The 27972-nt window shown below is 39.3% G+C and overlaps 1 protein-coding gene and 1 long non-coding RNA gene across 4 annotated transcripts; one reads left to right on the top strand and one right to left on the bottom strand.

Moving 5' to 3' along the window:
* The first annotated feature begins 86 nt into the window (after positions 1-86).
* Positions 87-23762, top strand: ARSK (arylsulfatase family member K). Of its 2 annotated transcripts, none has more exons than XM_075138288.1 (8): positions 87-348; positions 5706-5835; positions 7884-8043; positions 13249-13531; positions 16730-16901; positions 18341-18565; positions 21504-21728; positions 21814-23762. In XM_075138288.1, the coding sequence occupies exons 1-8, from the start codon at positions 205-207 to the stop codon at positions 22086-22088; spliced, it is 1614 nt and encodes a 537-aa protein (XP_074994389.1). In that variant the 5' UTR covers positions 87-204; the 3' UTR covers positions 22089-23762. The 2 variants fall into 2 exon arrangements, with proteins under 2 accessions (XP_074994389.1, XP_074994390.1); XM_075138289.1 differs by lacking the exon at positions 87-348 and adding an exon at positions 1177-1489.
* Positions 3726-27972, bottom strand: LOC142076007 (uncharacterized). 2 transcript variants are annotated; one of them, XR_012671075.1, is made up of 4 exons: positions 27423-27972; positions 26671-26895; positions 19510-24204; positions 3726-5250 (listed from the first exon to the last, which is right to left on the bottom strand). It is a non-coding gene; the product is annotated as an uncharacterized LOC142076007 (long non-coding RNA). The 2 variants fall into 2 exon arrangements; XR_012671074.1 differs by lacking the exon at positions 3726-5250 and adding an exon at positions 13735-14155.

Genomic DNA, 27972 nt, shown 5'->3' with positions numbered 1-27972 from the left:
GTGGGAGATGTAGTTCCCGCCTCCCGCCGCCCCGAGGCACGCTGGGAGTTGCAGTCTGCGGTGCTGAGGGCAGCGGGCGGCTCCGCAGCTGCGAGTCCTCTGCTGCGGCGGGGCCCGGCCGGGCGGCTTTGCTGGCGGCCGGATCGGCTTTCGGGGGTGCCGCTTCCCCCCTCTCCGGGAGAGGGGGGTCACAGCGCCGGGGCGATGCGGGGCGGCGGGCCGCTGGGGCGGGCCGGGCTGGCGCTGCTCCTCATGGCCGCCGCGCCCTGGGCGAGGGCGAGGCCGCGGCCCGCCGCCCCCGAGGGCCAGCCCCGGCCCAGCGTGGTGCTGGTGGCTTGCGACTCCTTGGTGAGTGTACGAGGCGGGATGGCAGCCGGGGGCGCGGGGCCGGGCCGCTGCACGGCTGAGGGGGGGCGGGAGAGCGGCGGGGGCTGCCTCGCGGTGGCGTTTCGCCTGACTGGGACCTCCAGGATGTGGCAGCGAGGGCTTTCCGTGGCTTTGCCCGGGCTACAACCACAGGCCTGCGAAAATAGGGCAGGTTTTTATTCTCCACCACCTCCACGGGGGTGGAGGGCTTGTTGGGACGGTGAGGGCAGGCCTCCCGTGTCGCTGAGACACTAGGTAACTCCTGTTATTTAAACCAAACTTGTCATTCTTCCCAGGAGTGTGCTACATGTTCCCATCAGGTACATTACAATAATCAGAAGCTTCTGCTTAGGTGGTTCCCACAGTCAGTTGTGGCACTTACAGCTTGTCACCACAACTTATGGTAGATGGGGTATATCAGCAGCACTGTGGGGCAGGACAGCAATTAATGGAACAGACCTGGTGTGTAAAATGAATGCTTTTCTTTTGTCTTGAAAACCAAAAAGGAAAGGAAGGTCACTAAACCCTGTTATTCTTGCCATTGTAAAATCTAAGAACGTGAGGTCTGCACAACAGATGAAATGGAGAATTTCTGCAATCACAGATTAAATGACTGAGTTAAGCTGTTGGGCATCATATATTGACTTACTCAGACTTTTATTAGGTATAACAAATATTACAATAAACTTGTCAGATGAGTATCTGCAGCTAAAAGGATAAAGGAACCAGTAGGTATGTTTTTATAAATTTCTAGTGGCTTTATTACAGTGATTTATTGATACATTTGCTTTAACACCCAGACAGGTAGAAAAGATTTTTCTTTTCACAAATACTAAGTATATTTCCTTGCTTACAGCTAAAGACAGCACATTTTTCACCCTTTTCTTGCCATGCTTCTGTCTGCCCACTCAGCGTGCTGGAAATGCTTCTACTAAGGTTTTACTTTGAGGAAAGGGAAAGCCTTAGTTTCTCTGCCTCATCTGAGCTCTCCTTTCCATTAAATCAAACATAAGCTCCCTGGTATTATGTCTAAGGACTATCACGTGTCATCACTTCTCATTCACTGTTGAGAAATCAACACTTGGCGCCCACTCATCTCCGAATGCCATCCTTGACTGCACAGGTAAGAGCACTTGACTTCTTGCCTGCTGCCTGTCATTCCTGGGATGAATTCTTCCTAAGTATTTGGTAAACATGTATTATCCTTCTTCAAACTCTTTCTTAAAAAAAATATTTGCTGTGATTTCAAAGATAAAGCAATAGCCCCTTATTTACTTTCCTTCCTCTGGCTGTAATCTCTGTTTATTTTTATTTTATTTTGAGAATATCATCTCTCTCAACATTCCAAAGTAATGTGTGGGCTTTGTAGATGAGAATTTTTTTTACTAAAACTATTATTTACTTTTACTAAAACTATTATTTACCAATAAAATGCCAAATTTGTAATAGTTTAGGTTCTGGGAGTTTGTCAGTGGCCAGTTTGTCTTCAGATGCTAGCAGAAGCTGCAGACAAATCTTAGTGAGGCTTTTGTATGTCGTCCTGTAAACAGGAAGATTTTCATGACTATCTTATGGGGATTAGTGAGGTAACCCTTACAAAGATGAAAGACAAAATCCCAGATGTGTGTGATGTTCTTTACAAAAACAATTAAGGACAAGGTGCTGTTTCTGAAGAGAATAGTATTTGCGTAGAGCATACGAAGAAGAATGTGTTAAAAGAATTGTTGTGTTGCGTAAGTTTTTTATGAGATGAATTTGAAGGCAGAAATAGATCAACCATTTTGATTACATTGCTCATAAGGGTCACGGAGAGTTGGGTACTGTTGAAACTAACAGTTTTTCTGGGAAAAAAAAGCTTAAGTCCTGCAGGTTGTCAAAAGGTATGGGCTTTCATTTGGAAAATGCCTGCCTTTGTCGTGGGTGATGCTGCCTACGAAAAACTCACACCTGTTTTGTCAAGTGCGACAAAAATTTTCTTCTCAGTGATGGTGAACTGTGCTTGGCCCCCAGAACAGTGACCTCTTGCTTGAACAGCCACAGTTCTGCGGTTGTGTCACATCAAGTGCTGTGCTTCTCACAGGGCTTGCTGGTGGAATGTGCTAGTAGGCAATTCAGCTCCTAAACTGCTACTTGAGGTTAACTGAGTGATGACAGGCTTTGCTTGTAATGCAGCTCACCCCTCAAGTTCCTGGATGAAATGTGCTTGCTTGTGTTACTCAGAATAATTGTATTGCCTCAGGTATTTCAAAACCTGCAAGTCCTGCACAGTTCTTGGAGGGTGGATTCAAAGAAATAGCTGTAGAGCTTTCACCTTCTCAGCCTGTTAAAGAAGCTTACTTCTTTCACTGAATGAACGTGTTGCCTGTCTGTCCGGTATGGAAAGAATGAACTGTTATCTCTAGCTATTCAAACAAACAATACCTTTGTTGGAGAAACTTGTGAGCATGTTGTTGACAGGATGATGCATCAGTTGTGTACTTTCTAAAGAGCACTTTCAGCCCGAAGTTCCTTTCAAGTTTGTATTGCAGATTACATCTTTATTTCCAGTTTGTCTTACTGAATGATTGTTCTAGTTGCTATTTGTAGTAGTGTACAAAATTAGGTGATCAGTCTTTTATTATATTCTGATCTCCAGTGGCGTGGCTTACTGTGTAGTCGTCCACTGCAATGTGGTGCTGGAATGCCACAGTTCGCTCTCCTGGTGCCAAATGAAGTGATTCTCTCTACAATGCCATGTTATCCAATAGCATTTTCTGCCAGAATACAAATGGAGGGAATTGTTTTCTTCTGCATGCAGTCCTTGTGTTGAACTCTAAAGAGTGAAGAAAATTACCTTAGTCTCTGACTGTGGACTTAGTATATGAGCAATGGCTGGGTAGCTAGTGAGGTAATGAAGTGCTCACACTGTAAGGTTAAAATATTTTACACAATGTCAGAATAATTCTAATCTTAAAATATTTCAGTTATGTGTAAGAATTATTTCCTACTGTGGAGTTATGCTGTGCTTAAGTCTGTTTTGTGTGTTCTTTCTGAAATGTTGCAAACTCTGATTATGTGCAGCACTCCTTGTAAATTTTCACTTGGATGATTAGTGCCTACCGCTGGGGAATTGTGGGTGATGGAAGCAGTAGTAACACAAACTGTAAATTCTTCAGGTTTGCTCTCACTTACCTTTGGTGGTGGTTTTTTTTTGTCCTTTCACAAATCATTCCAGAAAATTAAGCTAATAAAACTGAAGTGAAAATTCAGAAATTCACATCTGCTAATGTGCAGAAACAGCATAGTACAGAACTGATACGGAGTCTTACATTGTCTGATCTGTATTCTTAAATGCTGAAGACAGAAAGAAACTATTGTTCTTTCCATGTAAGCTTGCCTAATGTTTCATGTAGGAGAATATTATGTTAAATACAATGTTTGTGGCAAACAGTTATTTTCAAAACAAATACAGTCATTCAAAAAACAAAAAGCTTTTTCTTAATTAAAAACTGTAGAGGCTAGCAGTTCTCAGAACCCGTGCATCCATCTACCTGTTTTGTTCTAAGATAATAGCATTTTCTGTTATCTTTTGGAGTTCACTGTGACTCAGATGCCTGAGAAGTGTTTGTACCTGTTTCAAATGTACCATTATTTAAAGGTGAAATTTCACAGAAGGTAAGGCCTTGGTCCTGCATCCCTTGAGACTGTACATGTTCTTTACGTTTTGAAGTAGATGATCAAAGGTCTCCATCTGAAGCAGTCATGGAGTTTTTATTAGTTGAATAAAACTACCTATTCAGTATTAAGAGAATGTAACTCCCATGATTCACTGTTGGTCATATCTGCTGATTTTTGGTTATGATTCAGCAGGAGCAAAGTGGTCATTCAGTTGAATATTTTCTGTTGAAGAGATAATATCTCACTAAATAATAATTTTAAAGATTTCTCACCTGACAAAAAAATTATAGTAAAAGCCACAGTGCAATTTTGTACTTAATGTCATGTAATGATGACTGTTAGCTTCAGCAGACACCGATAACCCCTTGTGCTAAACAACGTTTGCTCAGTGTATGGCGTGGAAAGCATTTTGTGGGCTGCTGATGCTGGTAGGCTGCATGTGGATACAGAGAAGTTACTGCAGGGTTACAAGCACTCACATACCAGCTGTTTTGCTGTGGTTTCTCATATAGGAACTGTTCTCACTTAATAAAAATAATTTAAAGTAAATGGTCCATTTGCCCATATATGGTTTAGAGGTAAGAATTTGTATGCTGGCATTTATTATGCAGAGGCTGATGTGGCGATTTGTACATTGTCTTTGGAACAAACGAGCTAGTAGCTGGTGGATTTGTAACTGGAGCTTCGTGCACTCTCCTGGCCTTCTTGTCTGCCTGCTTACGTGCTCTTGCAAACTAAATGCTGTGCAAAACACAACTGCTAGGCTACCCATGCAAATCTAGAGGAGAGTTACTTGGATGCCTACATCTGAGTAATGTCTCTGACTGGGAGATCTATCAAAACTGTGCAGATTCACTGTCAGCAGTCTCTTCATCAAAGAGCCAACCAGTAAGGCTCGGGCTGAGTTGAGACATCTTACTGAACCAGGGAAGGACATACAAGTGGCAGGAAAAGACAGTGACCTGAAACAGGGCAGTCTACATGAAACTGGTTTCACATCATCATAATTGGTACAGTAAAAGTACCGATTGAAAATTTTGGGTCTTTTTAAAGTTACTGGTTCAAAACTCTAGCTAAAGAAATAGGTAAAATGAAGGATCAGTGAAGTGTTAAAAGGGAACCATTGCAGACAGCATTGGCGTGGGAGAATAGCCGTCCTTCAGCTTGCTGATCACTTTTCCGGTCCATAGTTTAAAATAAGTTCACAGAGATGTGGTGTGGATAAACCTTTAAAAAGAGGAAAAGGATGAGGGATTACTTCTGGTTTCACATGTAGCAGTGCACACATCTGCATCGGGATTCAGATGAGGGATTACTTCTGGTTTCACATGTAGCAGTGCACACATCTGCATCAGGATTCAGACTGACTCCTTTTCACCTTTCACTATACCTATCCCCATCGAATGCGTCATGGTAGGACCCTACTCCTGCAAAAAGTGGAGCTAAGAATATGTATAGCGATAGAAAGGAAGTAATTTTACTATGAAGAAGCCCAGTTATCTTTTTCATAAGTAATCCATTTTATATTGATCTAATTAAAGGTTCTCAATATTTATTTTCCATACCTGAGTAGAATTGGTAACAACATTTGAGTAATACAAGTTCAAGGTAACAAATCTATGAATTAATGCAGCCAACAGTTTGGGTTAATATATATAATATTTTTCTCTGTTTGATTCCAGGATGGACGCTTGACATTTTATCCAGGAAATCAGACTGTGGATTTGCCTTTCATAAATTTTATGAAAAGATATGGCACTGTCTTTCTCAATGCCTATACCAATTCTCCAATTTGTTGCCCTTCCCGTGCAGGTAGGACCAAGCAAAACATCAGATAAATACTTGTACATGTCAATTTAAATATGTGGTAATGGTGGGAAATTTCAAAGGATTTAATTTTGCGGGATTTGTTTTGTTTTTCAGTAACACCCAATTTTTTAGTTTCTGTCTGAATTTATACAGTATTCTCATGTTTGATCGGTTTCTCTTTCTCTTTTCTGTTTCTCATGCTTCTTCCTTTCTTTTTTTTTTTTTTTTGTTCTCCTTCTTCCAGCTATGTATGAGCTCCCAAGTCTTTCTGCAAACTCCACAGAAGCTACAGTGTTTTTTAAAAATCTTAAAGATTTGTAGAGAGATCATCAGTTTGTCTGCTGCAGTGCTGAAGCTGCATTCAGAACTACTCTCCCTTCCTGATACAAAGTTAATAAATCTCTTTCCTGTTTTCAGGAAAAAGTATTAAGTAATAACTGCTGGATAAATAGATGGCTGTTAGCACTGCCTTCCAATGACATTTATTCCAATCACTCTGTTAAATACATAATGTATCCTTCAGTAGCCTTAATTGAATACTTCAGTATTTTTCTTTACTTGCTGCAATCATTGTCGTGTGTTCAATTTCACACTTGCAGAATTTGCTGGGAAGTTAGAAGAAAGCTATATTGTTGAATCAAAGGTTACATCTTAAAATATTTCTAGCCCTTTCAATTGTTGCAAAGACCCTCCAGAGGTGATGTAAATGAAATTTCATTTATAGCTGAAAGGGAGATTCCCTTTTCTCTCAGGTATACATTGGAAGAAGCAACCTGTCCTGACTGCAGCAGGCACAAGCTGTCAAATTTAGTGTTAATGTTTAGTATTCCATTTATTGATAACCTAGTCCCCTTTTCTGTTTCTCAAGGTCACATTTTAAGTGAGTGAGATTACATGAACATGCCTTCAGTCTAGTTTTCTTTTTCTTGATTTTTGAGTTTTTCAGCCAGTCTTTGTTGGTGAGAACAATAACCTTGTGTTAGATTATTTAGTTTTAAGAAGTTTTGTGAAAATAGCAGCTACTGCTCCCAGTGAGGAAGAGGCTGCATGATGAATTCAACAGTTCATCAATTCTGTTTAGCATTTTAGGTGGTCCATCAACCTCATCATGACCACTGGTCAGTCATCCCAAGTGTACCTCTGAACCAGCGGGACATCTCTTGTTTAGCCAGTAGCTTGGAGACCTGCAAGGAACTGAGGGTATATATATCGTGGAGGTGTCAGCGATGACAGTAGAAGAGGTGGTGGGAAGGAGGACTTTGGGGTGGGGAAAGTAGGAGTATTGCCATGGTATGGGGTTGGGGTTGACACACTGTGCTTACAGGATATTTCCATTGCTTATAGAAAGCTTAGTTTCGGTTTAGGACTCCCTTTGACTCTAAATTAGCATTGGGGAGAGTGAATGATTCTCCACAAGCTGCAAAGAAACACAGGAATTCACTAATGAAAACTTTCCTTGTAGTTCCTTTGCAACTCTTCACTTGGTTTTATTTCTTCTTGGCCTCTTCTTTAATAATCTCGCTTTGCTTCTATAGCGGGTAATGAAGTAGATTACCTAAAAAGGATAAAACGGAGGACAATATAGTATTAATAGAAATAATATACTCTAATTCCCTCCACAAACATACTTAACTTTAAATTCACATTAAAATCTAATTGAAGTAAGGGGAGATAATACTCTGGAACACATGTAAATACATGACTGTTTCATCAGGATCTGTATTACCATGGCATTTTCTTTCTGCAATCAATAAGAATATTGCCTGATCTACAGAAAACCTTGATTTAATGATTGCATGGTGCCTGGAAAGATGGGACCACCTTCTGCAATTCTGGGGATTATTTTAATAAATGTTGTTATTCGTATTGATGATGAAAATAAGATTTGGAAGAGTAATGCTTTGAATTCCCTGCTCTATTGGATCACAATGTGGATATTTTACCTCTAAAATAATGAGAAGATTGATCCCTTCTCAAGTATACTCAATTTACATTTAAATAGGAGGTACCACTTACTTGTCTAAAACTGTATCTCTTTTTTTTTTTCCCAGCTATGTGGAGTGGTCTTTTCACTCATTTAACAGAATCTTGGAATAACTTCAAAGGTCTAGATCCAGATTATGTAACGTGGATGGATCTCATGGAAAGGCATGGCTACCACACACAGAAGTATGGGAAATTAGACTATACTTCTGGACATCATTCAGTAAGGTAATCGGATAGATTCTCCTGCTATGAAATGGACAGGAGTCAATAAATCATTTAATGATCTGGCAAGTGGTTTCTGTCTCTGATTGAAATGGTAGTAGCTTTAATTTAAAATAAATTATGTTAGGAACCTAGGAGGGGTCTGTCCTGCAACTTTATGCAGAAGCAAGCATATCCCATGCAGATGCTTTTTTGGCTTTTACCTGTAGCTGGAAGGTGAATATCAAGGCTGTGGTTTTGCCCAACATGAATGAAGGTTATTTTTGATCATTCGTATTGCTCCCTAAGTGAAATTCATAAACTGTTTTTGCCTTGCCTTGAGACTTCTTGGCTTGATTGTACTAGCAGTTAGGAAAAGCAGAACAAAGAAACATACTTGATAACACTTTAGTATTAAATCTACCATCACAAAACATGAGGGGTTGGGTTTTTTTTGAGGGCCATATGTTTTCACAGACTTGTGCTGTACTTCCTATGCTGTAAAGCTCTCTTTCAAAAAAAGTGTGACTAGAATGACAGCAATTTATGAAAAATATTTAAATGTTTAGAGACTGACTGCATTATGTTCAAAAAACAATAAGCATAATGTGTCTGGACGGTTGGGACAAAATATGGCGTCTTCCTTCTGTGTAGTTTTTATGAAGATGCACTATGTCCCTGATTAATATTGATGTCCGTTGTTGAAATAATAGTAGACAGTAGCTTCTTCTTTGATATTAAATGGGTTAGAATTATTTAAATTTCCTCACTTCCTTCACTAAAATGAGCAATCGGAAGTTGAAAGGTCACATTAGTAGTTAATATGTTGCACGTACACAGTGCTTTTTATCTACAAAATACTTTATAAATAGTATTCACTTCAGAATCTGGCCAAAGTAATAATTTCCTCTCCAGTTTAAGACTGTCAAAAAAGAAAAGAAAGCTTTTATCCCTTTCTCCACATACCAGTTCTACACTGGAAGTAAAAGATTATTCAGATATAGACTTACAGCAAAAACTTCATGTTTACTTACTTTACCAGACAGTGTACGTATTTGTGTACTACTGATGCTCCTCTCTTGTTTCTGTCTGCAGCTGTTCTTAGTAACTTAGCATCTAACTATGGCAGATGGGTGTTCAACCTCTCGTCTTTTGCTTTGAATTTTTTTTCCTGAAGACTGCATTATTCTGCATTATTCTTAAAACTTTTATGTTTTTTTCCAGTAAGAAACAATTACTTGTCCTAAAAGGTCACCTGCTGTAGTATTATTCTGATTCTTTGTGCTTGCTTATATGACTGTTGGGAAAATTTCCTCTCTGGCAAGAAACAACTGAACATTAGGATGAATGCTTACAGATGTTTATATTATTGTAGTGTAGAGATGGTTTGTTGTGACTGCCTCAGGCGTTCATGCTTTTCAAAACAGTGTAGTCTTAACTGCATACTGTAAAGTGCCAGTAACTGACCATTCTGTGAGAAAATAAAGGGTCAGATTTTGTTCTATGTAATGAAGCAAGACAGAAATGATTCTGTGGGTGCATCATTCTTAAGCATTTCTAGAACAGATTTTTAGTAAATTAAAAATAACCTGAAAAATGGAAATTATCTGCAGTATTATACAGACCCTTACACTCTTCTTCTCAATCACTTTTGTGCAGAGAAAATTCTGTGTTGTCTAAATAGTATATAGTATATCCTCACCCTGCCCCTCACTGAGATAGAAGAAATGTTTTATAACATTGAAATCTCTTTATCTCTAATCTAAAGTCACTCCAGGTTTAAAGAAGAGCAGCTCTAAGTAATTCCAGAAGTTCCTGGCTGTTCATATGATAACTGGAACACAAAGGTGACACTGAAAAAAAAGGTTGGTTGCATATAAATGTCTGGATTCCGGAAGTCTTGCTTTCATTTGCCTGAGCTGAAGACCGTAAGTGAATTCTGGCTTCAGTACAAAGGCCTTCACATGGGGAGTGCAAAGCTGAACAAACAGATAGTCCTTAGTTCTCAAATAAATTTTGTTGTATAGGAGTTAGTGCAAAGAAAACCTTAATGTGGGGTTATGTTGCTTAACTTTCTAAGCTGGTAAACTCTGCCAACTCACAATCTCAAACCCACAAACATACTCATAAATACTAGGATACATATTCAAATAGTCTGAACAGGATTGCTGGCATGTGTTCGGGCAAGGGATGTCATCTGATGAGGTCTTGCCTATTTTTCTCTTGATTGGCAATGATGAAATGGCATTTTGTGTAGCTATTTTACACTCTTTAGGTGTGAAAAGTTGCCATGGTGTGATACTTTGCCTTGGAATCTTGCTTACTTCAGTCTTCAGGAACATTGGGCAAATAGCCTTTTTGTTTCCTTATTGTGGCTATCTTATTGTATTCTGTTTTTCTGTTGGAATTACAGGAAGAGGAATGGCAGACAGTGCATAATGACCTGGTTGCCATCCTGCTATCAGGATGCTGCTGACAAGTCACCTGTGCGGTGATCTTCGCACACAGCCCTTTTTTCAGTACTGACCTGTTTTGCTGATGTCATTCATGTTCATGGCTATCGATGCATGCCATTGCTTTAACCTTGCTCTCATCCTTATTTTCTCTGGGGCTCTCACATTTGAATGGTTCTGTTGATACCATTCTAAATATTTTTGTTACAAGTCTCCACAGATGAGAAATAAACTAACACAATTCAGGGTTTTGCAAAATTGTAGCAGCACCAGTATCAGTGGAGTTACAATCATGTACTCTGATTTTTCTCATTCTGCCATATATAGACTCATCTACTTTAGTGATAGGGTTCGACTCTCACAAACAGAAATTATGATGTAACCATATAATCACATCATGTTTGCATAGCTCTTGGTTCCATGAGGCTGAATCCTTAGGCACTTCAAAGATAACAGAAAAATACTGTAAAGTCTATGGTGTTGCAGTTTTTAGTTATCTTTTGTCCTAGGCCTTTATCCTACATTTTCACCTGGTGCAAATTTTTGATACATTTTTTTCTAACTTTCCCTTCAGTGAGAGTTTGAGATCTGTACTTAACAGGATCAAGCCCTCACTGTTATTTGAGTAAGTATGGGTAGGGGTTGAGAATAAACACATGGTTAGTCAGCTTTTCTATGCCTGCACAAGAGGAATTTGAAAATGGCAGTTTACACAGTCTTTAATTCAAAAAATGAAAACTGCATATACAATTCCTCAGTCAGAGAAAAATGTACATCTCGTTCCTAGCATGGCATCTGTGTAGACATTTAAAAACCCTAAGTAGCCAATTAAGTAATCTATAAATTGTGTAGAAGAGTTATAACAACAGTTCCTGTTAATTGTGGAAGAATTAAAATGTCCTGCTGTTTTAATTTCTTGTTAAAAAGGAGTCTAGCGAAGGGATATAGAACAGTTCAGCTAGCGCAAGATTCAGCAGGCAGTATTATCTCTTTAGAAACTTTTCTTAAGCACATATGTTGTTTCTTTAAACAGCAAGACCACCACTGCTCCCTGATCCCATGCTTATCTAATAAAAAAAGAATTGTTAACTTTTCTGCTGCAACATTTAAGTTGTGTGACATAAATTCATTCTGCTTTGTCTTAACTTATTGCAAATAGTGCATTACTAAAACAAATCATTTCTGTAAGTAATGGAAGTTTAGGTATCTTAAAAATACAAATACATAGTGAAATATACTAAGCATCCATTTGAGTGTGACTTACTCATAAGATAATTATTCATAGCTGTGAATTAATGAGATTTGAATCTAGTATTGCCCCCTTTTTCAACTCTCCACCTGGCTTTTTGAAGATTCTTACTGTGGCCTATCATTTTCTATCCTCTTCTGCCTGAGGATTAGTTTTCCTCTTAGATGTGTCAAAACATCTCCTTCGTTGCTCCAGAATGTGGAAAGGGTCTGAAGTTGAAGTGGGATTTTGTTACTATTTTCTTTTAGTTTTGAGGGGTTTGTTTTTGTTTTTTTTAATTTGATCCTAACCTCAATCTGATTGGATAGTCAGACTGGCTTATGGCCTACATAATATTTTTTTCTGTGTAAGTCACTATTATGACATTAGATGAATTTGACACCCCCACCCACCCCTTTACCATCATTTCATTTTAATGTTTATAAAACGTGCTTTCTTGATAGGCCATCTAGCTACCTTAATTTGTTCCAAGTAATTTGTTTACCTTGAAAGCGTGAGCCTAAACAAGGAGTTAAAACAATAAAAAAAATTGTTGTTACAGATAATTCTGAATAGTTTTTCTGGAGGTTAGAAGTCCACTAGTAAAATTCCTATGGAGACAAAACTGGTTAGATGCTCTTTAAACAATAATAATGCTGTGTTTTGGTGAAAGTATATGATCAAACCTTGAGCAGTTTCATATTTTCTTTTATAATTTCTTCAGTTATATTGAAATTGCCATGAACAAAATGAAGATTAGTCAAGGTCTTAAATGGGCTGTTTCCTCCCATGTTTGTGGCAGTTGTGGTGTCATTCACTCTGGCAAAGAAACACGGACATCTGCAGCTCAGATTTCTCAGTGTTTTAGGGAAGCAACAACTGTCATGATATTAGAAAATCTGTTCCAAAAATATTTTGTCATTAAAGTGTTGCCTTTTTTTCCCCCTTCTTGCTTTCTCTACACCCTTCTCCTCTGTTACTCCCTTTTCTAGATAGCATTTATCAACTATATCAAAAGCAATTGTACAAGATAAATCACTTACAGATTTTTGTCGTAAGTGATAGAGTTTAAAAATGTTGTACTAGTACAATCCAAAACCAGAACGTTGCTTCTAAAGGCAGCCTCTCCACACAAGTTATTTCCCACAGGACTTTTTCAAATAACAAAAATCTAAGGCCCACTTTACCAGATAAATAGTATGTGAATCCATGCCAGAATGGGGAGCAGGGTCAACAAGATGGAGATGCTATTTCTAAATATTATTTTGTAGATGTGAGAAGAACCATTCTGACATGAAGTTGTCATAAATAAATAAATAAGAAAGAAGATTCAGAAGCAGAAAAAAATGGCTAAAGCTTTCAGTATAAAACAGATGCACGATAGCTATTGATCAATTGAATAAGAATTCTTCTTTATGTAGAAATTACAAATAGATTGCAGCTACAAGTGTAGGGGAAGTTCTTCAGCAATTCTTAACTCTCTTGTCTTAGAGGAAAAGTGAAGAAAACATTTTCCAATGAGTATGTGTCTTGTGTATATATTTTCAGTAACCGTGTGGAAGCCTGGACTAGGGATGTTGACTTCCTGCTCCGGCAAGAAGGGAGACCCATGGTAAATCTTACTGGTGATAGGAAACATGTGAGAGTGATGGAAGCAGATTGGCAGAATACTGATAAAGCAGTAAATTGGATAAAGGAAGAAGCTGTTAACCTTACTCAGCCGTTTGTTCTTTACTTGGGACTAAATTTACCACACCCATATCCATCACCCTATGCGGGAGAAAATTTTGGATCCTCTACGTTTTTAACATCTCCCTATTGGCTTGAAAAGGTACGTGAAGATGAGATTTAAATATAAATTTATTTATAACTGTACTTATTATGAACAGTATTTTATTCATCACATGATTTTTTAAGTTGGGCCCAGTTCTGATATTTCAGTACACAGTAAGAAAGTACTTGGATAAGATGTTAGATTTCTGATTTAAGGTTAAGCAAATAGAAGTGAAGAATTTCTCTTGTAGGAAAAGGTTTGTTAGTAGTTACTGAATCAATAAAGATATTTGGAGTTCAATGGCTAGAAATACATTAAACGGAGAATGAAATCGTTGCTATACGTAGCTGTAATTTTTTTTCAGTAATGGTCTGAAGGTCATTGTTTATAACATTCTGTATTGTGCTTGTTACAAATGATGCTATATGTAATCGTTGTTTGAGTTTTATAGTGAGAGAGTGACTTTTCCTACCAGATGAACCTAGAACATGAAGTAGTAAGACACAGCAGAAGTCTCTCTTTTCTGTTAGCTTCTTTCCATGCTACTGTACCTTTTCAATGTTTTTAGAGTACATATAAGTCCCATTATGTCTGTATGTGGAAAGCTAACAGATAGCACTCCATTCCAAAGAAGAAGTAAATTTTTTTTCTCTGTCTTCTGTAGTTTCTAGGTGCCGTTACCTGTCATAAAAATATAAATGGGTTACAACAGCTTTCACTGCATAAAGGCATAAAGATTCTCTGCAGCTGAAGAACTGAGAATTAGGTTTGAAAAGACTTTATGCTTACTTCAGAAAAAAACATATGCAACTTCTATAACTCATTTGGCCTTTTCTACTGGGGAACTGCAAAATCTCTTTTTCTAGGTGCAACAAAAATACAGAGACTTAGAAAAAAGGATATACAAATGAAGGCTGAGAGATGTGAATTTCTTTGTAATATTGAGGGTTGTGCGTTCTTCTAGGAATGGTGAGATGTTTATGGAGGGAGGAAGAGCATGGGGAAAAAGCTTTAATTTGCAAAAAGCAAGATCTAGCTTGGATATTAAGGAAAACTTTCTAGGTGCTAATTGCTAGGCTAGACATGTCTTGGGAAGTGGGGATACGTTTTTTCAAGTCACGGACAGACTTATAACATCTCTGACAAATTTTTGTCGTCCGTAATCCAGTTAGAGTACTTAAACTCCATAGTTTGCTGAGGTCCTTTCCACCACTATATACGCATACTCATGTGAACGACGTATTACCATTTACTGACCATTGGCTGATTCTTCTGGAATATATCTGTGTTTTGGCCATGGAAGAAGCAGTCTTTGACAATGACAGAGATCAAAATCTCATTAAGAAGTTTGAGTGCATAGATGAAGAACTTAAATTAAATTATATGTTTACTGGGGAGCTAATACAAAATGGAGTATGAACACGGTATGTTTATGAAACCCTGTATTGCTAAGCAGATGGTTCCCTGTGTTTTGCATGAGCTGGCAGTTCAGGGCATGTGGCTTCTTTCCTAGCTATCAATTACGACAGACAGACAAAGGGATTATGACTTTGCGAATCCTTAACACTAGGTTGTAGCCATGTAGAAAAGGGTTCAGTCTTCTGACTGAATCGTGGATGGAGAGGGATACTTCTTGCTCGCATTGTATCTTAAGCAACTAATAAATACCATTTGAGGAACCTAAAATGTGACTTCATGTAGCCAAGGACCTTCAGCCAAGGACCATCAGGAAGATGACTGAAGTAGTTGTCTGCTATTATTTTATCTTCTATTATTTCTTCTTGCAGCCTATTTTCTATAGGGCTTAAGGAAACTTAGGTTTTGGTATGTCTGTTTGACTGTTACAAAGCTGGGTTTTATCCGTATGGGCACTTGAACTCTTGCTGTCTTACCAACTGTTTAGATGACTTAATACATCTGCAAGATAACTCAAGAGACAATATTGACTGCTGTAGGAGGTGGAACTTTGTGGGTATTGGAACACATGGCTGTAACAGCACTGGTGGTCAAAGATGTGCTCGAGAGGCAGACACTATGCCAGTAGCTCCCCAGACAGCTCTTAGTTATCCATGCCACACCTTGGGGCAAAACCAAATTGGGTTCAGCAGGGATTGAAACTTAAATTGCTACACAAATAAATAGGGATGTAATGCGTCTAGGAACAACTTTGATCTGATTGCTTTTGGGCTGCATGGAGGCCCTTGGACAGTGTCTCAGTTATTTTATCAGGAACCAGTGCTGCCCATGTTTGGGGCGAGCCCAGGAGTGGAGCTGCGGCTGCAGCCCTGGGAATGTGCTGCACAGGCACTGGAGTTGCTGTGGCATAATCAAGGCCTCAGCTCTGTTTGTTAGAGAACATTTTCAGAGGTAAATGAGAGCAACAGGTGTGGTTTTATTTAATAAACTTAAGTTTTCCATACTGAGATTACATCTTCTCTGCTTTGTGGTAATTTCTGCTTCTGGTAAAGTCTACAATACAGAAGTAATTAAGTGTTAAATGCAGCACGCACTTAGTGGGAATGCTTACAAGTGTGACTGCCTAGGCTAAATGTGTATGTTGAACTTCAAGGCTCTAAAGCTAGTGCTGCAGCACGCAATATCTGTGAGCGTGCCAGTTTGAATATACAAATCCAACATTATTTGTAATTGATTGGCTCCTGCTTTTTAGTTTCAAACTGATCTTATACTTCTTTATAACTAAATGGATTGAAATCTGTAGAAACAAATAGAAAAGTATTAGAAAATTGGACTAATGTAGTGAATTTTTTTTGTCAAGATGTCAAGACTTGTCATCTACTATCCTGGAGACCTTACCAGACTAAGTAAATTTCTGTGTTGTTCTGTAGGCTCACATAACACTGATCTTTTTGACACATACGGTTTATAGTTATCCTGTAGTTGATGAGACACTATGCCAATACTTCTATATTTACTCTAGAATACAGTTCTAGAAGATTGTTCTGCAGCATCTCTCTTAAAAAAAGATATCAGCTGGTAAAGAGAATATTTCTGGCTTCTAGCCTTAGTTTCTAGCTGATTTTCATAGCTCTGTTTTAAAATGACTTGATACCTGTGGAAGCAGGGGGGAAGTATGGAGGAGGTAGCAGCACCATGTGACAAGATAAGCAGCTTGTGTTTCCTGGACCACAAATTGAGAACTGTGAATTTATGCTAAAAGGTTTTAAATTAAATCTGTTTTTTAAAAAAATGTTTAATTCAGTTGCTAAAGTAATGTTAATTTCCTCTTATTTTTAGGTAAATTATGAAGCTATTAAGATACCCAAGTGGTCTTCTCTTTCAGAGATGCATCCAGTAGACTATTACTCATCTTATACCAAGAATTGCACAGGAGAGTTTACAAAGCAAGAAGTGAGAAATATTAGAGCATTTTATTATGCTATGTGTGCGGAGACAGATGCCATGCTGGGTAGGTAATGTTTCATTATACAATGGGTTTTCTTGTTCTGATTCTTTTAACAAAATGCTGCTAGGGCTGGTCTTCCAGAAAAAACAACCAAACACAATTCATATCTGGGAGTAAGTCACATGGATGTTGCTTAATCAGTCTATATGATACATAACTGGATAGCTTTTAAGGCTATTGCAAGGTGAATTCAGAGCACTCTGAAAAGTAATCACAACCACCAGTCAGAGACCCTGTGAAAGCCCAGTAACTGCAGCAAAATGTTGCTTGATCCATGTACAAGAGGAACTAAATTCTCTTTGATTAAGTGCTAACCAAAATAATGGAAACAATTTTGAAGGGGACAGACCGGCAAAGCAAAGCTGGAAGGAAAGATAAATTTCAGGGCATAAGCAATTTCCTTGGAGCTTGATTTCAAATGGATAGACCAGGTAACAGCTATTACGCACAGACTAAACAGTAAGGTTACCTTTGAAGTCTCCCTTAGCAGCATATTATTGAAAGTTAAGAAAAAGAAAAAAAAAAATTAGGCATTCAGAATTCTTCCTAGTTTGCAGTAAGGTCTACATACATAAAAATCATAATGCAAATTGGTCTTCATTTACAGTATTTTATTTCTTAATTTGAAAAGTGACCATGAAGGAGCAAGAATTTCCTTGCATTCTAAGATGAAATTCATGAATAAATAAGCTCATCTTTTTGGCAATGGTTAGAATGGTAAAGTAATTTAAAAGACACAGAATTACTCTTCCACATTTTTGAAAGAAAAAACATCAAAGGAGCCTGACAGTTCTAGGGAATTAAGGTATTGCAAAGTATCTGCACTGGAGTTTAATTTGGTAACAATTTTAAGTTTTTAAACTAGTCTGTTTAAGCAAGAATCATCTTAGTGTTTTAACATTAAAGATGTGTAAGTGCTTTGCTTCGTTACCAGCAAATTCGCTTCATTGATCTTGGCCCTGTCTTCGTTGAACACATGTATGTACAAGGGGCTCCTGTGGGGATACAGGCACAGGAAGGAGGGACTTCCACTGATAATGTGTAAGGTGGATACTGTCAAGAGTCCCTCACCCTAAACGTAGTGCCAGGGCTTCTGCTGACCTATTTTACTGCTGCTGAAATAACTATTAGTTACGCTAGAAATTAAACAAAAGTGATGATAGCAAAAATGCAGCTTGTCCTGTGGTGCATCCTTTCCTTTTGATATTTTTGTGGTTGTTGTCCAGTGCCCTCCACACTTCACTGGGAGCCAGACCCCTGCAACTCATTGACAACTATATGTTATTCTGGGCTGAATGCTTTGGGCTCTGCCTTCTGTGGCAGAGAGAGGAGTTTCAACCCTCCATCTAGGATTCTTCGGGGTTTGCACGCTGCTTTGCAGGTACAGGAGTTGGAAGGAATATTTTGAAGGTATCCTTTTCAGTATCTTTTTCTTGTTGCAGGTGAGATTATTTCAGCTCTGAGAGATACTGGGCTTCTTAAAAAAACAATCGTTATATTCACTGCAGATCATGGAGAACTTGCTATGGACCACCAGCAGTTCTATAAAATGAGCATGTATGAAGGAAGTTCCCATGTTCCTCTTTTAGTTATGGGGCCTGGCATAAAAGAACAGCAGCAAGTACCAAATGTGGTCTCTCTTGTGGATGTATATCCTACTATGCTTGGTGAGTTAAGTAATTTCAAATGCATTTTTTTTCCCAATTACTATTATTATTATGCATTTTTATTATAGTCAGAATTACATCTCCACTTTGTGAGGCAATGTAGTAACACAACAGGAGATAGCAACTTATCTGTGGAGCATGCATACGAACTTAATACAAAATGCAAAAAATGGATCTAAAAATTAAATAAAGGAGCTGATGAAGTTCCTTATTACTGTTACTGTCATCAACACAATTACAGTGAATGATTATATATAGGATAATTTGTTATTAAAAAAAAAGGTGATAAAAACAATCAGATGGGATTAGATATCAATAATCCTTGCTAGCCTTCATACTTAACAGTTTACTGTAGAGATTACAGTGTAAGTGCATCCAGAGATCAGATTAAACCTGAAAGGATGGCAGCTTCATTGGAAGGAAGCTGCCAAAGGAATGTCCTTTATGAAGGGTCACGTGGAAGAAACGTAATAAAGACTTTGTGTAGGAAATGTACAATTGATCTGGGCAAGCATAGCAAGATATGATAATGGATATCCATTCTTACCTTCTTCGGTATGGAAATACTCATTATGGGGCAGAGAATCAAATAAAAAGGACTGACATCAAATTACTTAGAGATGGAAATTGCTTTTAAGAGTGAATTTTTCAACAGTTAACCTGTGATAAAGCATGCAAGAGATGAATGTCATTGGAACCAAACATTAGGTGAAGTTGCCGTTCGGGGCTTTATCTGGGATCTTTTAGGCTACTGATCAGAAAAATGTTCTTTTCAAGGCAGTCTGCAAAGGGCATTCTTTAAGAAGTCTCACGTGTACGCTGCAGTCGCCTGAGAGAACACGGGGCAGTAGATGAAACTGTACTTCTATCAGTAAAAGCCAGTGAAAAATCCTTTTCTATATTGTTTTAAGTTGACTTTCTAAAAACAAACAAAAGATACTTACCTGCCTGTCTCTTCTCAAATCTTTTGAACCAGTTATCCAGTTGAAAATAGGATATAATCTGAGTAGCTTTCTCTTGCAAATTCTGATATCAAATCTTTATATAAGTAATCTGTATGAGATATGGTTCCTGTGTAAGTTGTGGTATCACATGTAAAGAGTTAAAAATCTCCTTTTTTCTTCTTTGTGCCTTTTCCCCAAGTAACATAATTGGTCAGGCGGTTTAACATCCTTCCTCCTTGTTCTTTTCCTCCCTTTTTTTCTTCCCAGAACTTTGTATTTTTAAGTCCTTTCCTTCTGTTCTGGCAGTTCCCCTTTCCTGTAATCTGAATGTCAAAAAAGGCACATACGTCAAGATGAATGTGAAAACATGAAGAATCATCTCTGTCATCTATTATCTCTTCAGGCTGCATGGTACTGCTGATTAGTGAGGAAACAGATTTCAAGGTTTTTTTCATGATAAATGTAATCCCTTTGCTTTGCCTTGTCTCAGGACAATAATCTCTCTTAAGACGCCATCCAAATGCTTTGCTCAATACTTCCTCCTTTACTGACTTTGAGATTAGGTGTACCCTATAGCGAGTGTGGTGCAGATGTTTTGATTCCAGCAGAATCTGTGTGATATGGATAATTCAGTCAGGAGTGCAACAGCTCTTCCGTTTTTTAACAGGATAAGCTTTCCTCCAGACAGCACTGGCTTTGTTGGTCTGGATGGAAGTACCTTTGGATCTCTGTTGGAAAAGCAGGAGCTGCTGAAGGTGCCAGCTTGGAGCATTCTTTGCATGTGGAGAATGCAGTTACTGCAGTTAATAGCATTGCTGGTTTAGGATGACAGAAGAGTAAGGCCTATATCCCTTTTTCATTTGTTCTAATGTGGTATGTATCTGTTCAAGTCTTTAGCCCACACACTGGAAGCTACTGGGTTTACATGTTACAGGTCTTCCCGGTGCTTAGTCAAATGCTGGCCTTTTTCTTTACTAGAGGAAGAACTACAGATTAATGACAGTTATATATGCTGTAGAAACAGAGGAGAAAAAGGAAGATACATGCTGATGAAGGAAAAATTCACCTAAGGGCAATCTGCATGCTCTGAATATCACCACTCGGCATAGAACAAAAGATAAAATACTACCACAGTGCTCTGTGAAATGGAAAGTGTTGAATTTTGAATGACTATATGCTATGTTCAGTAGGGTCATTAAAAATAGCAGTACTGTCATACCCTGGTTTTAGGACCAGGACCAGGAAGTTTAGGTGACATCCTTGGGATTCTCAACTGTGTTTTTCAGAATGTCTCTGAGAGATCTTTGTAGCCTTTTAATAATGACCTGAACTTTGGGAGCTAAAGACACTTGTGATGTAAGTTGATACTGAGGAGTTTGTTCAAGTTACAGCATCTTCTAGGAGTCATCTAGTAGGCTATAGAGTCATCCAGTGTTTTCCATATGTGTACTGTATTGATACCACCTCAGATACCATCTTTATCTCCATCCCTACCAGAGAAGCAAGTGGCCCTGTTCCTCAGTTTCCCCACCCGTTATAGGTGATAACCATAACGGCCACCTTTTGTAAAGTGTTTTGTAATTCACTGATGAAGTATGCTAGATAGGAGCTTAGCACCATTATTGTCAAAGAAATGAATGGTTAGACCATGTTGGGTACAGAGCTTTTAGAGTCAAAAACATGATTAAAAAAAATAAAAAAGCACCACCCATCACTGGAGGCTATCGTGATTGGCTTTAACAAGCATTTGTTAAAGATTGACCTAGACATAGCTGATACTGCTTCTGATCAAGATGATGGGTAGCTGACCTTGGAAAATTCCTTAAGGTTTTTTCATTGTTTGTGTGTTTTGGGGTTCCTGTGTTCTTCAAGGAGAATAATTAGGAATGCACGTTTTATTACTAAAATAGAATTTATGTTCAGACTCCTGTAGCAGTACGTTAGGCTTTCTTAATCACGGTGACTGCGTTTTGTCTTTGTGTATCTTTGCTTAGATATAGCAAGAATTCCTGTCCCACAGAACCTCAGTGGATATTCTCTTATACCACTGCTACATGGAAAGGCTGAAAACGAAGTGTCACCCAGAGGGCCTCGGCCCTCCTGGGTGTTGAGCGAGTTCCATGGATGCAACGTGAATTCTTCCACGTACATGCTTCGAACTAGCAAATGGAAATACATCGCGTACTCAGATGGCCATTCGGTACTTCCACAGCTGTTTGGTATGTTACAACTCTTGTGTCCTGACCGACTCATTAATTTACTTAAATGCAAATTGGCTATTAACTGACTTTTTGTTTGTTCCAGACCTTACTGCCGACCCAGATGAGCTAACAAACGTTGCCATAAAATTCCCAGTAATTGTACATTCCTTGGACAAAATACTCCGCTCTATAGTAAACTATCCAAAGGTTTCTTCTTCTGTTCAGGAGTATAACAAAAGACAGTTTATCAGTTGGAAACAAAGTTTGGGTCAGAATTACTCAAATGTTATTGCCAACCTTAGGTGGCATCAAGACTGGTTAAAGGAACCAAAAAAATACGAGAATGCAATTGACAAGTGGCTTAGTCAAAGTAAGTAAATAAAAACAACCTAGATTTAATATGACTGAGGATATGAAAACATTCTGCATTTGTAATATTATGCTATTTCAAATGTTAGAATTATTGTCTTATATAAGCTATTGAAAGCAAAGATGCCCGAACAATTACCGCTTTGTGTTAGAAAGCCAAAAGCATTTTATATAACTAGCCAGCACAACAAATCTAGATTTTTACATGTTATAATTCTGCCACACTTAAGTATATATAGGAAGGATAGTACATTAAGTACTAATTGCATGTATGGAATATTTAGCTGGTTGCAAAAATGCAGCGTATTAAGCATTAGAACTCGACAGGAATTTCCATTTCTAAGGACAGACTAAAGCAACGATTATAAAATTTAGTGTAGTGGGATACCAGTTAAAGTGGAATGTGCTGGACCCAACTTTCCATCGAGACGGATTTTAAGTCCACAATGAATACACATTCATCCACTTTAGAGAAGCTATAATGGTTAAAATATAATCAAAAAGTTAACAACCAGCATTGGTCTGAACGTAGATGCAGTTTATTCAAGTACTTACTATGTCAGCATTCCTGGTTTATACCTGGTTGACTCTCCATCTTTTCAAGATTTGCCTTTTAATCTCTTGCTTTTGGATCTGGCACTTACCACTCCTTGCTGTTTAAAATTTTAAAATATGCATAGGCTACTAATTGAACATGTGTGCAAGTGAAGAGGAATCTGGTCTCTGGTCACTGTTGGAAATTAAAAAAAAAACAAAACAAACCCCTCTGACCAAACCTGTGAGTAGAGCAGTTCTCTGAAAAGTGATAGTCTGATTTGCATAGTGTAAGATGAAAACTGCTGAAATAAATCTCCATTACGCAGTTAGATTCTGCAGGTAAATGTTTTAATGTGCATCAGTGAGTAGAGAACTGGAACCTGCAATGTACACAGAGGAAATGCAATTGAAGCTTGCAGAAAAAGGTAACATAGAACTACTATTTTACATTTTTCCAGGGATATGATAAAAAAACAAAGCTGTTTTGGAAGAAGGTAAGATTTAGCTAGTAACTCTTCTGCTTAAGGAAAAATGTAATTGTAGCAGCACTTTGCTTATTCTTGATCACAGTTGTTGCTGCTATAGTAACAATTCAGGATGACATTATACTTCATACCTAACGTTTTCTGGAATCTGTAATGAAATACTCAGCAGTGGCAGTAAGCTAGTAAAAATGAACATGAAAAATACATGTCTTTTCTGATGGCTAAGCACTCTACATGCATTTCGTAAACTACTTACAACACCAGAATTAGGTACATATTTATGAATATTGTAGCTGTTTTATATTTTTGTGTTCATAGGACATTAAGGCTAACCTTATACTACTTTACTGCTACAATAGCATTTTTTCCTTTTTTTTTTTTTTTTGGTGGGCAAGGAACAAATTAATATTTAAAATAAACACTGTGGCACATGTCATAATTCTTGCTAAAGTGAGTTCAGGTAGTGATGAAATAATTTCAACAAAAACCACGTCTTAGCAGTGTAATGTAAAATGGCTGCATAAGAAGAGAAAATTAATATATCCATATGAAGGCTCATTTAGCAGGGAAAAGAATAAATAAATTGATCACTTTCCAAAGGTCTGGACAGAATGCAGTACATTGTACAGAATATAGCAAAATAAAAGTATGGTGAACTGGATGTGTTTTGTGTGTGTGCTTTTTTTAATGACTGAATGTTTAAAGAAATTACTAGAGAAAATTGTATTTTGTCAGTTCTGTGGACAGTGCTTTCTTTAAAGACGCGCTTTTAAGACGTACTTGCTCATAACTGTTAGGCTTAGAAAGGTGCAGTTTGTGATACTTCGTGAAATGAAGAAACAAATTGGAAAAACAAACTTCTTACCGTAATTCCTTGCAACAACTTCTTGTATTGCTGACTCTCCCAAGAAGCCCAGTGCACAGGGGCAGGAAACCCCAGGAATGTGCCAGCTCGCAAAGCGGAGGTAGGATGTCAGCAGGTAGGGGTGCTCCCTCGCAAGGCGATGATGGGGCGTGCGAGCCAACCGGTAGCAGACTGTGATCAGATCTGAAGTCAGTATGTCTAGTCTAGTACTTCTTTTTGTGTCTGTCTTCTTAAAATGCTCATTTAAAAAGAAAACATTGACTTGTTTGTTAAAAGCAAAACTTAGACTTTTGCAAGTTATTTATTATTTGTGTGTGAGTCAACCCGTGTTCTGAAGAGTTAGAAAGAAGGCAACAGCCTCCTAATGCCTTCCTGCCTCAGGTTGCCATAAACAATCTACTGTGTTGGTACAGAATTGAGCTAATTTAATACCAAAACAGATATATTTAACAATGTGGTCATATTCAGTTACTCTGTCTTATTGTAACACAAATCAAATGAAGTTTGCAACATGCAAGGTTGGCCAGCTAACAAAGGAAACAAATCTGGTTTTCGATTGCGCTGAATGAGTTATGCGGTATTAACATTGAAGATGTTGGGGAGTGAAAGAGAGAAGGAAGGCTGGAATGCCAGCAGGGTCAAGCGTATTAGAAGTAGTCAGGTCAACGCAGCCTCATGGGATTTACCCGAGACTACCAAGGGCATTGGCCTGATCAGCTTCTGAACCTTTCTTTCATCTTCAAGTGTTCACAAAGGCAGGAGAGGTATCACTGTCTTGATGAACAAAAATGGGAATTATTTTTGTAAATACAAGGTCCTAGTGGTCACTGGAGAGGCAAGACTGCCACTGTGAATTTGCCAACAAATCACATGAAAATAACCATCTGCTGCCTTGGTCAGGATAACTAGCCTAGTCGGCAAGGAAAAAATCAGTGGGGAAATCCAGGCTTTGAATGCACTTGGGGAATGGCCTCTCTGATCTTATTTTAAGCAAGCTACGGAAATAGAGTCTAGATAAAATCACTGTAAGTTAAGTTCACAACTGGCTAAAATCAAAGTAGTAGATACCAAAAATTAAAAAGTGAGAAGGCTAATCAAATAAAGTCTGCAAGAATCTGATGTCATACTGTTTGGTACTTTTTTAGTAATTTGAATGCAGGAGTAGGCATATTTTTCTTAGTAAACACGAGAAAATGCACTCTGGGAGAGTTACCAGCATGTCTGAGGATAGGCTAAAATTCAAAGTACTCTTGATTACTTGGAAAAATGATCTGAAATCAATTGGGTAAAATTCATCATGGATTAGTTAAAGGTCAAAATAAAAGGGGAAGGGAAAAATACTAAAATGGTGAACAATGAAGTGTCTAGGCTGCAGTTTTGCAGAAGAAAAAGCCCCACACGCCTGGAAGTTTTAGAGAATCAGAAGCAGAGTATGAATCAACAACACGATGTGGTGACGAAAGAAACAAGTGACATTCTAGGGTGATTTAAAGGAGTGTTGTATGCAAGACAGAAGAGGCAATCATTTTATTCTTCTTAACACTAGTGAATCCTGAGGGTATTGTCTCCACTTTGTTGCTTTTGTGTTTTTAGAAGGACATAAACAGACGAGAGGATTTGGAGGAAAATAATGTAAGTGACTTGTGAATCATATTAGGTTTGTTTCAGTCATGAGAGAAGCCTTGACAAGTCCTCAGCTATGAATAAGGCTCATGTAAGAGCTCGGCAAATGCTGCCACTGAGAGCAGAAAAAGAAATGTCTTTGTTTTTCAGGGGGGGCTGTTCTGATGAGCTATTTGGAGAAAAAAGGGAAAGAACTGTAAGTGGTTAAACATTAAAACAGCCTGGCAAGCTATCTAAACTCTGTCACTGGAATTTATTAAAAATAAGTTGAAAATATTTGCCAAGAATGGCCGAGGTATGTGTGATCCTGCAGTAGATCAGGGAGCCGGAACAAATGCCCTAGGATGCTCTTTACAGCCCCCTTCTGCGTGCTGGGTGGGGATTTAGGCTTCACCACTCCTTGTTTCTTACTGAACAAAGCTTGGTCCCATTTACACAGCACAGTTTCAACTTCACCCACCTTTATAATAACCCTTTATCAGCAGCATGTAGACACGAATTATTGTAATGAGGTTCTGTTAAAACATCACGAGGTCACTGTTTTTAGAGTGATGTTGTCTTCTAAGAAACGTTACCTTAAGTCTCACTTCCTCGGAGGAAGCTACCTGAGATTGAGATGCTACAGCTCCCTGCCCGACAGCATCTGGTACCTTTACAAGTAACTCCAGTACAGGAGCACCCACCACAAGACAGTTTTGATGCAAGACGTGATACCCATAGAAAAAAGTGAGGGGTAGAGAAGAGATTACTGGCTAGGCTGGTGAGGGACAGATAGAGAGCACAGACATAATGAGCCTCAAGTCTTGCGTCACTGAACCAGTGCTGATTTTTCACCCAGAATAAGCAAGAAAAAGCCCTGCTGAAGAGCCAGTGAGACCCTGGACAAGTAGGACCCTTGCCCTGAATCGTCCTTCCTCATTCCCCGCATGAGTAGCGTTAGTGAGAGCCTAAAGGCACGCATGCCGCTGCAGACTGCACGAACTAAAAAGCCCCACTGGACAGCTTCCTACAGAAACAGACATTGCCATTAAAAACGCTAAGCAGCTGCTGAAACCTACACAGACGGCCACGCTGGTAGTACCTGCACAGAAACTACAGCCAGGGGCTTTGGCAGAGAAACAGCTTCACGTGTCCACAGCACAAGCGTATTTCAGTTCGTGTTCAGCGTCTTGGACTCCAAGGGCATCAGTCGGCCTGGGAATCCGCTGCGGCAGCCAGCTGTGGGGACGCAGGTGTACCTCCTGGCCCGTCAGGTACCAGTGAGGTCCCTCGCAGGTCTGGTGACAGGATTGAACACAGCTCCCGCCTGCAGGTACAGAGCTCTCGCTGTTACCTGCTCTGGTTTGTCAGTCATTTTCATACATGTCAGCTATCATGAGCACATTGAGGGCATTGATATGCATATGCTACCAGCTATAAACATTGCACATCATTCGTGCCCCGTCCTACAGAAATAAAGCTCTCGTAGCTCAGAAAAACGTAGGTTCGGCTTAATTTGTAGTGTCAGCATGACACAAAACATTCAGCTGGTGAAGCGGGTGTAATGGCAATCTTACGAATAAAACTGGAGCTAAATGAGAAAGATACGGTCTCAGTGCAGTATTCCTTCATTGCTCTGCCTTAAAACATGCTAGGCAGGAATAAATACAACGTTTTAGAAGACTTTTGCCACGTTTTACACACGCACATCCCGTTGCAGCATGCCTGTTACAGCCCCCTGCTCAGTCTGTACAGCTAATTAGTTAACTAGTGCAAGAATTACACTAGCCCGCCTGAATTTCTAGTGGATTTAAACAACAATGGCAACAACAAAAAAAGAGTAAGTTCTTGGACTGACCGGTTTTATTTCTGTATGAGGTATCACGAAATCCACAAAGTACGACCAAAATACTCATGAGGCTTTGTAAGGATGACAAGTCAGTCAGGCTCTGAATGGGAACAACGTGCGGGCACCTTGCATAGCAACAGCCATCCTGCTGATTTTGCCCTCTTCCATAAACACGAAAACACATCCAAAAGAAGTAAAAAACAACCAATATATCCCCCAAGCTCAGCCAAGGCTGAGGTAAAAGACGACGGGCACGGCGGGGCGGCAGCCCGAGCGCTTCCCCACGCACAGTCCCGGCCCCTCCTCGGGAGCAGAGCTTTTCCGAGACGAGTCTCCGCCGCGGCGCCCACCCGCGCGTGCCCCGGCCCCCGCGCGAGCGAACACGGCGCAAACACCGCGCTAACACCGCGCCGCCGGTGGGGCCGGGCCGGGGGCTGCTGCCGCGGGCGGCGGGGCGCCGGGGACGGGGCTGCCGCGGGCGCCGGAGCTGCCGGGGGCGCCGGGGCTGCCCGGGGTGCCGGCGGAGTCGGGGGCGCCGGGGCTGTCGGGGGTGCC

Source organism: Calonectris borealis, chromosome Z, assembly GCF_964195595.1.
Source record: "Calonectris borealis chromosome Z, bCalBor7.hap1.2, whole genome shotgun sequence".
NCBI lineage: Eukaryota > Metazoa > Chordata > Aves > Procellariiformes > Procellariidae > Calonectris > Calonectris borealis.
This window is presented reverse-complemented; position numbering and strand designations above follow the sequence as displayed.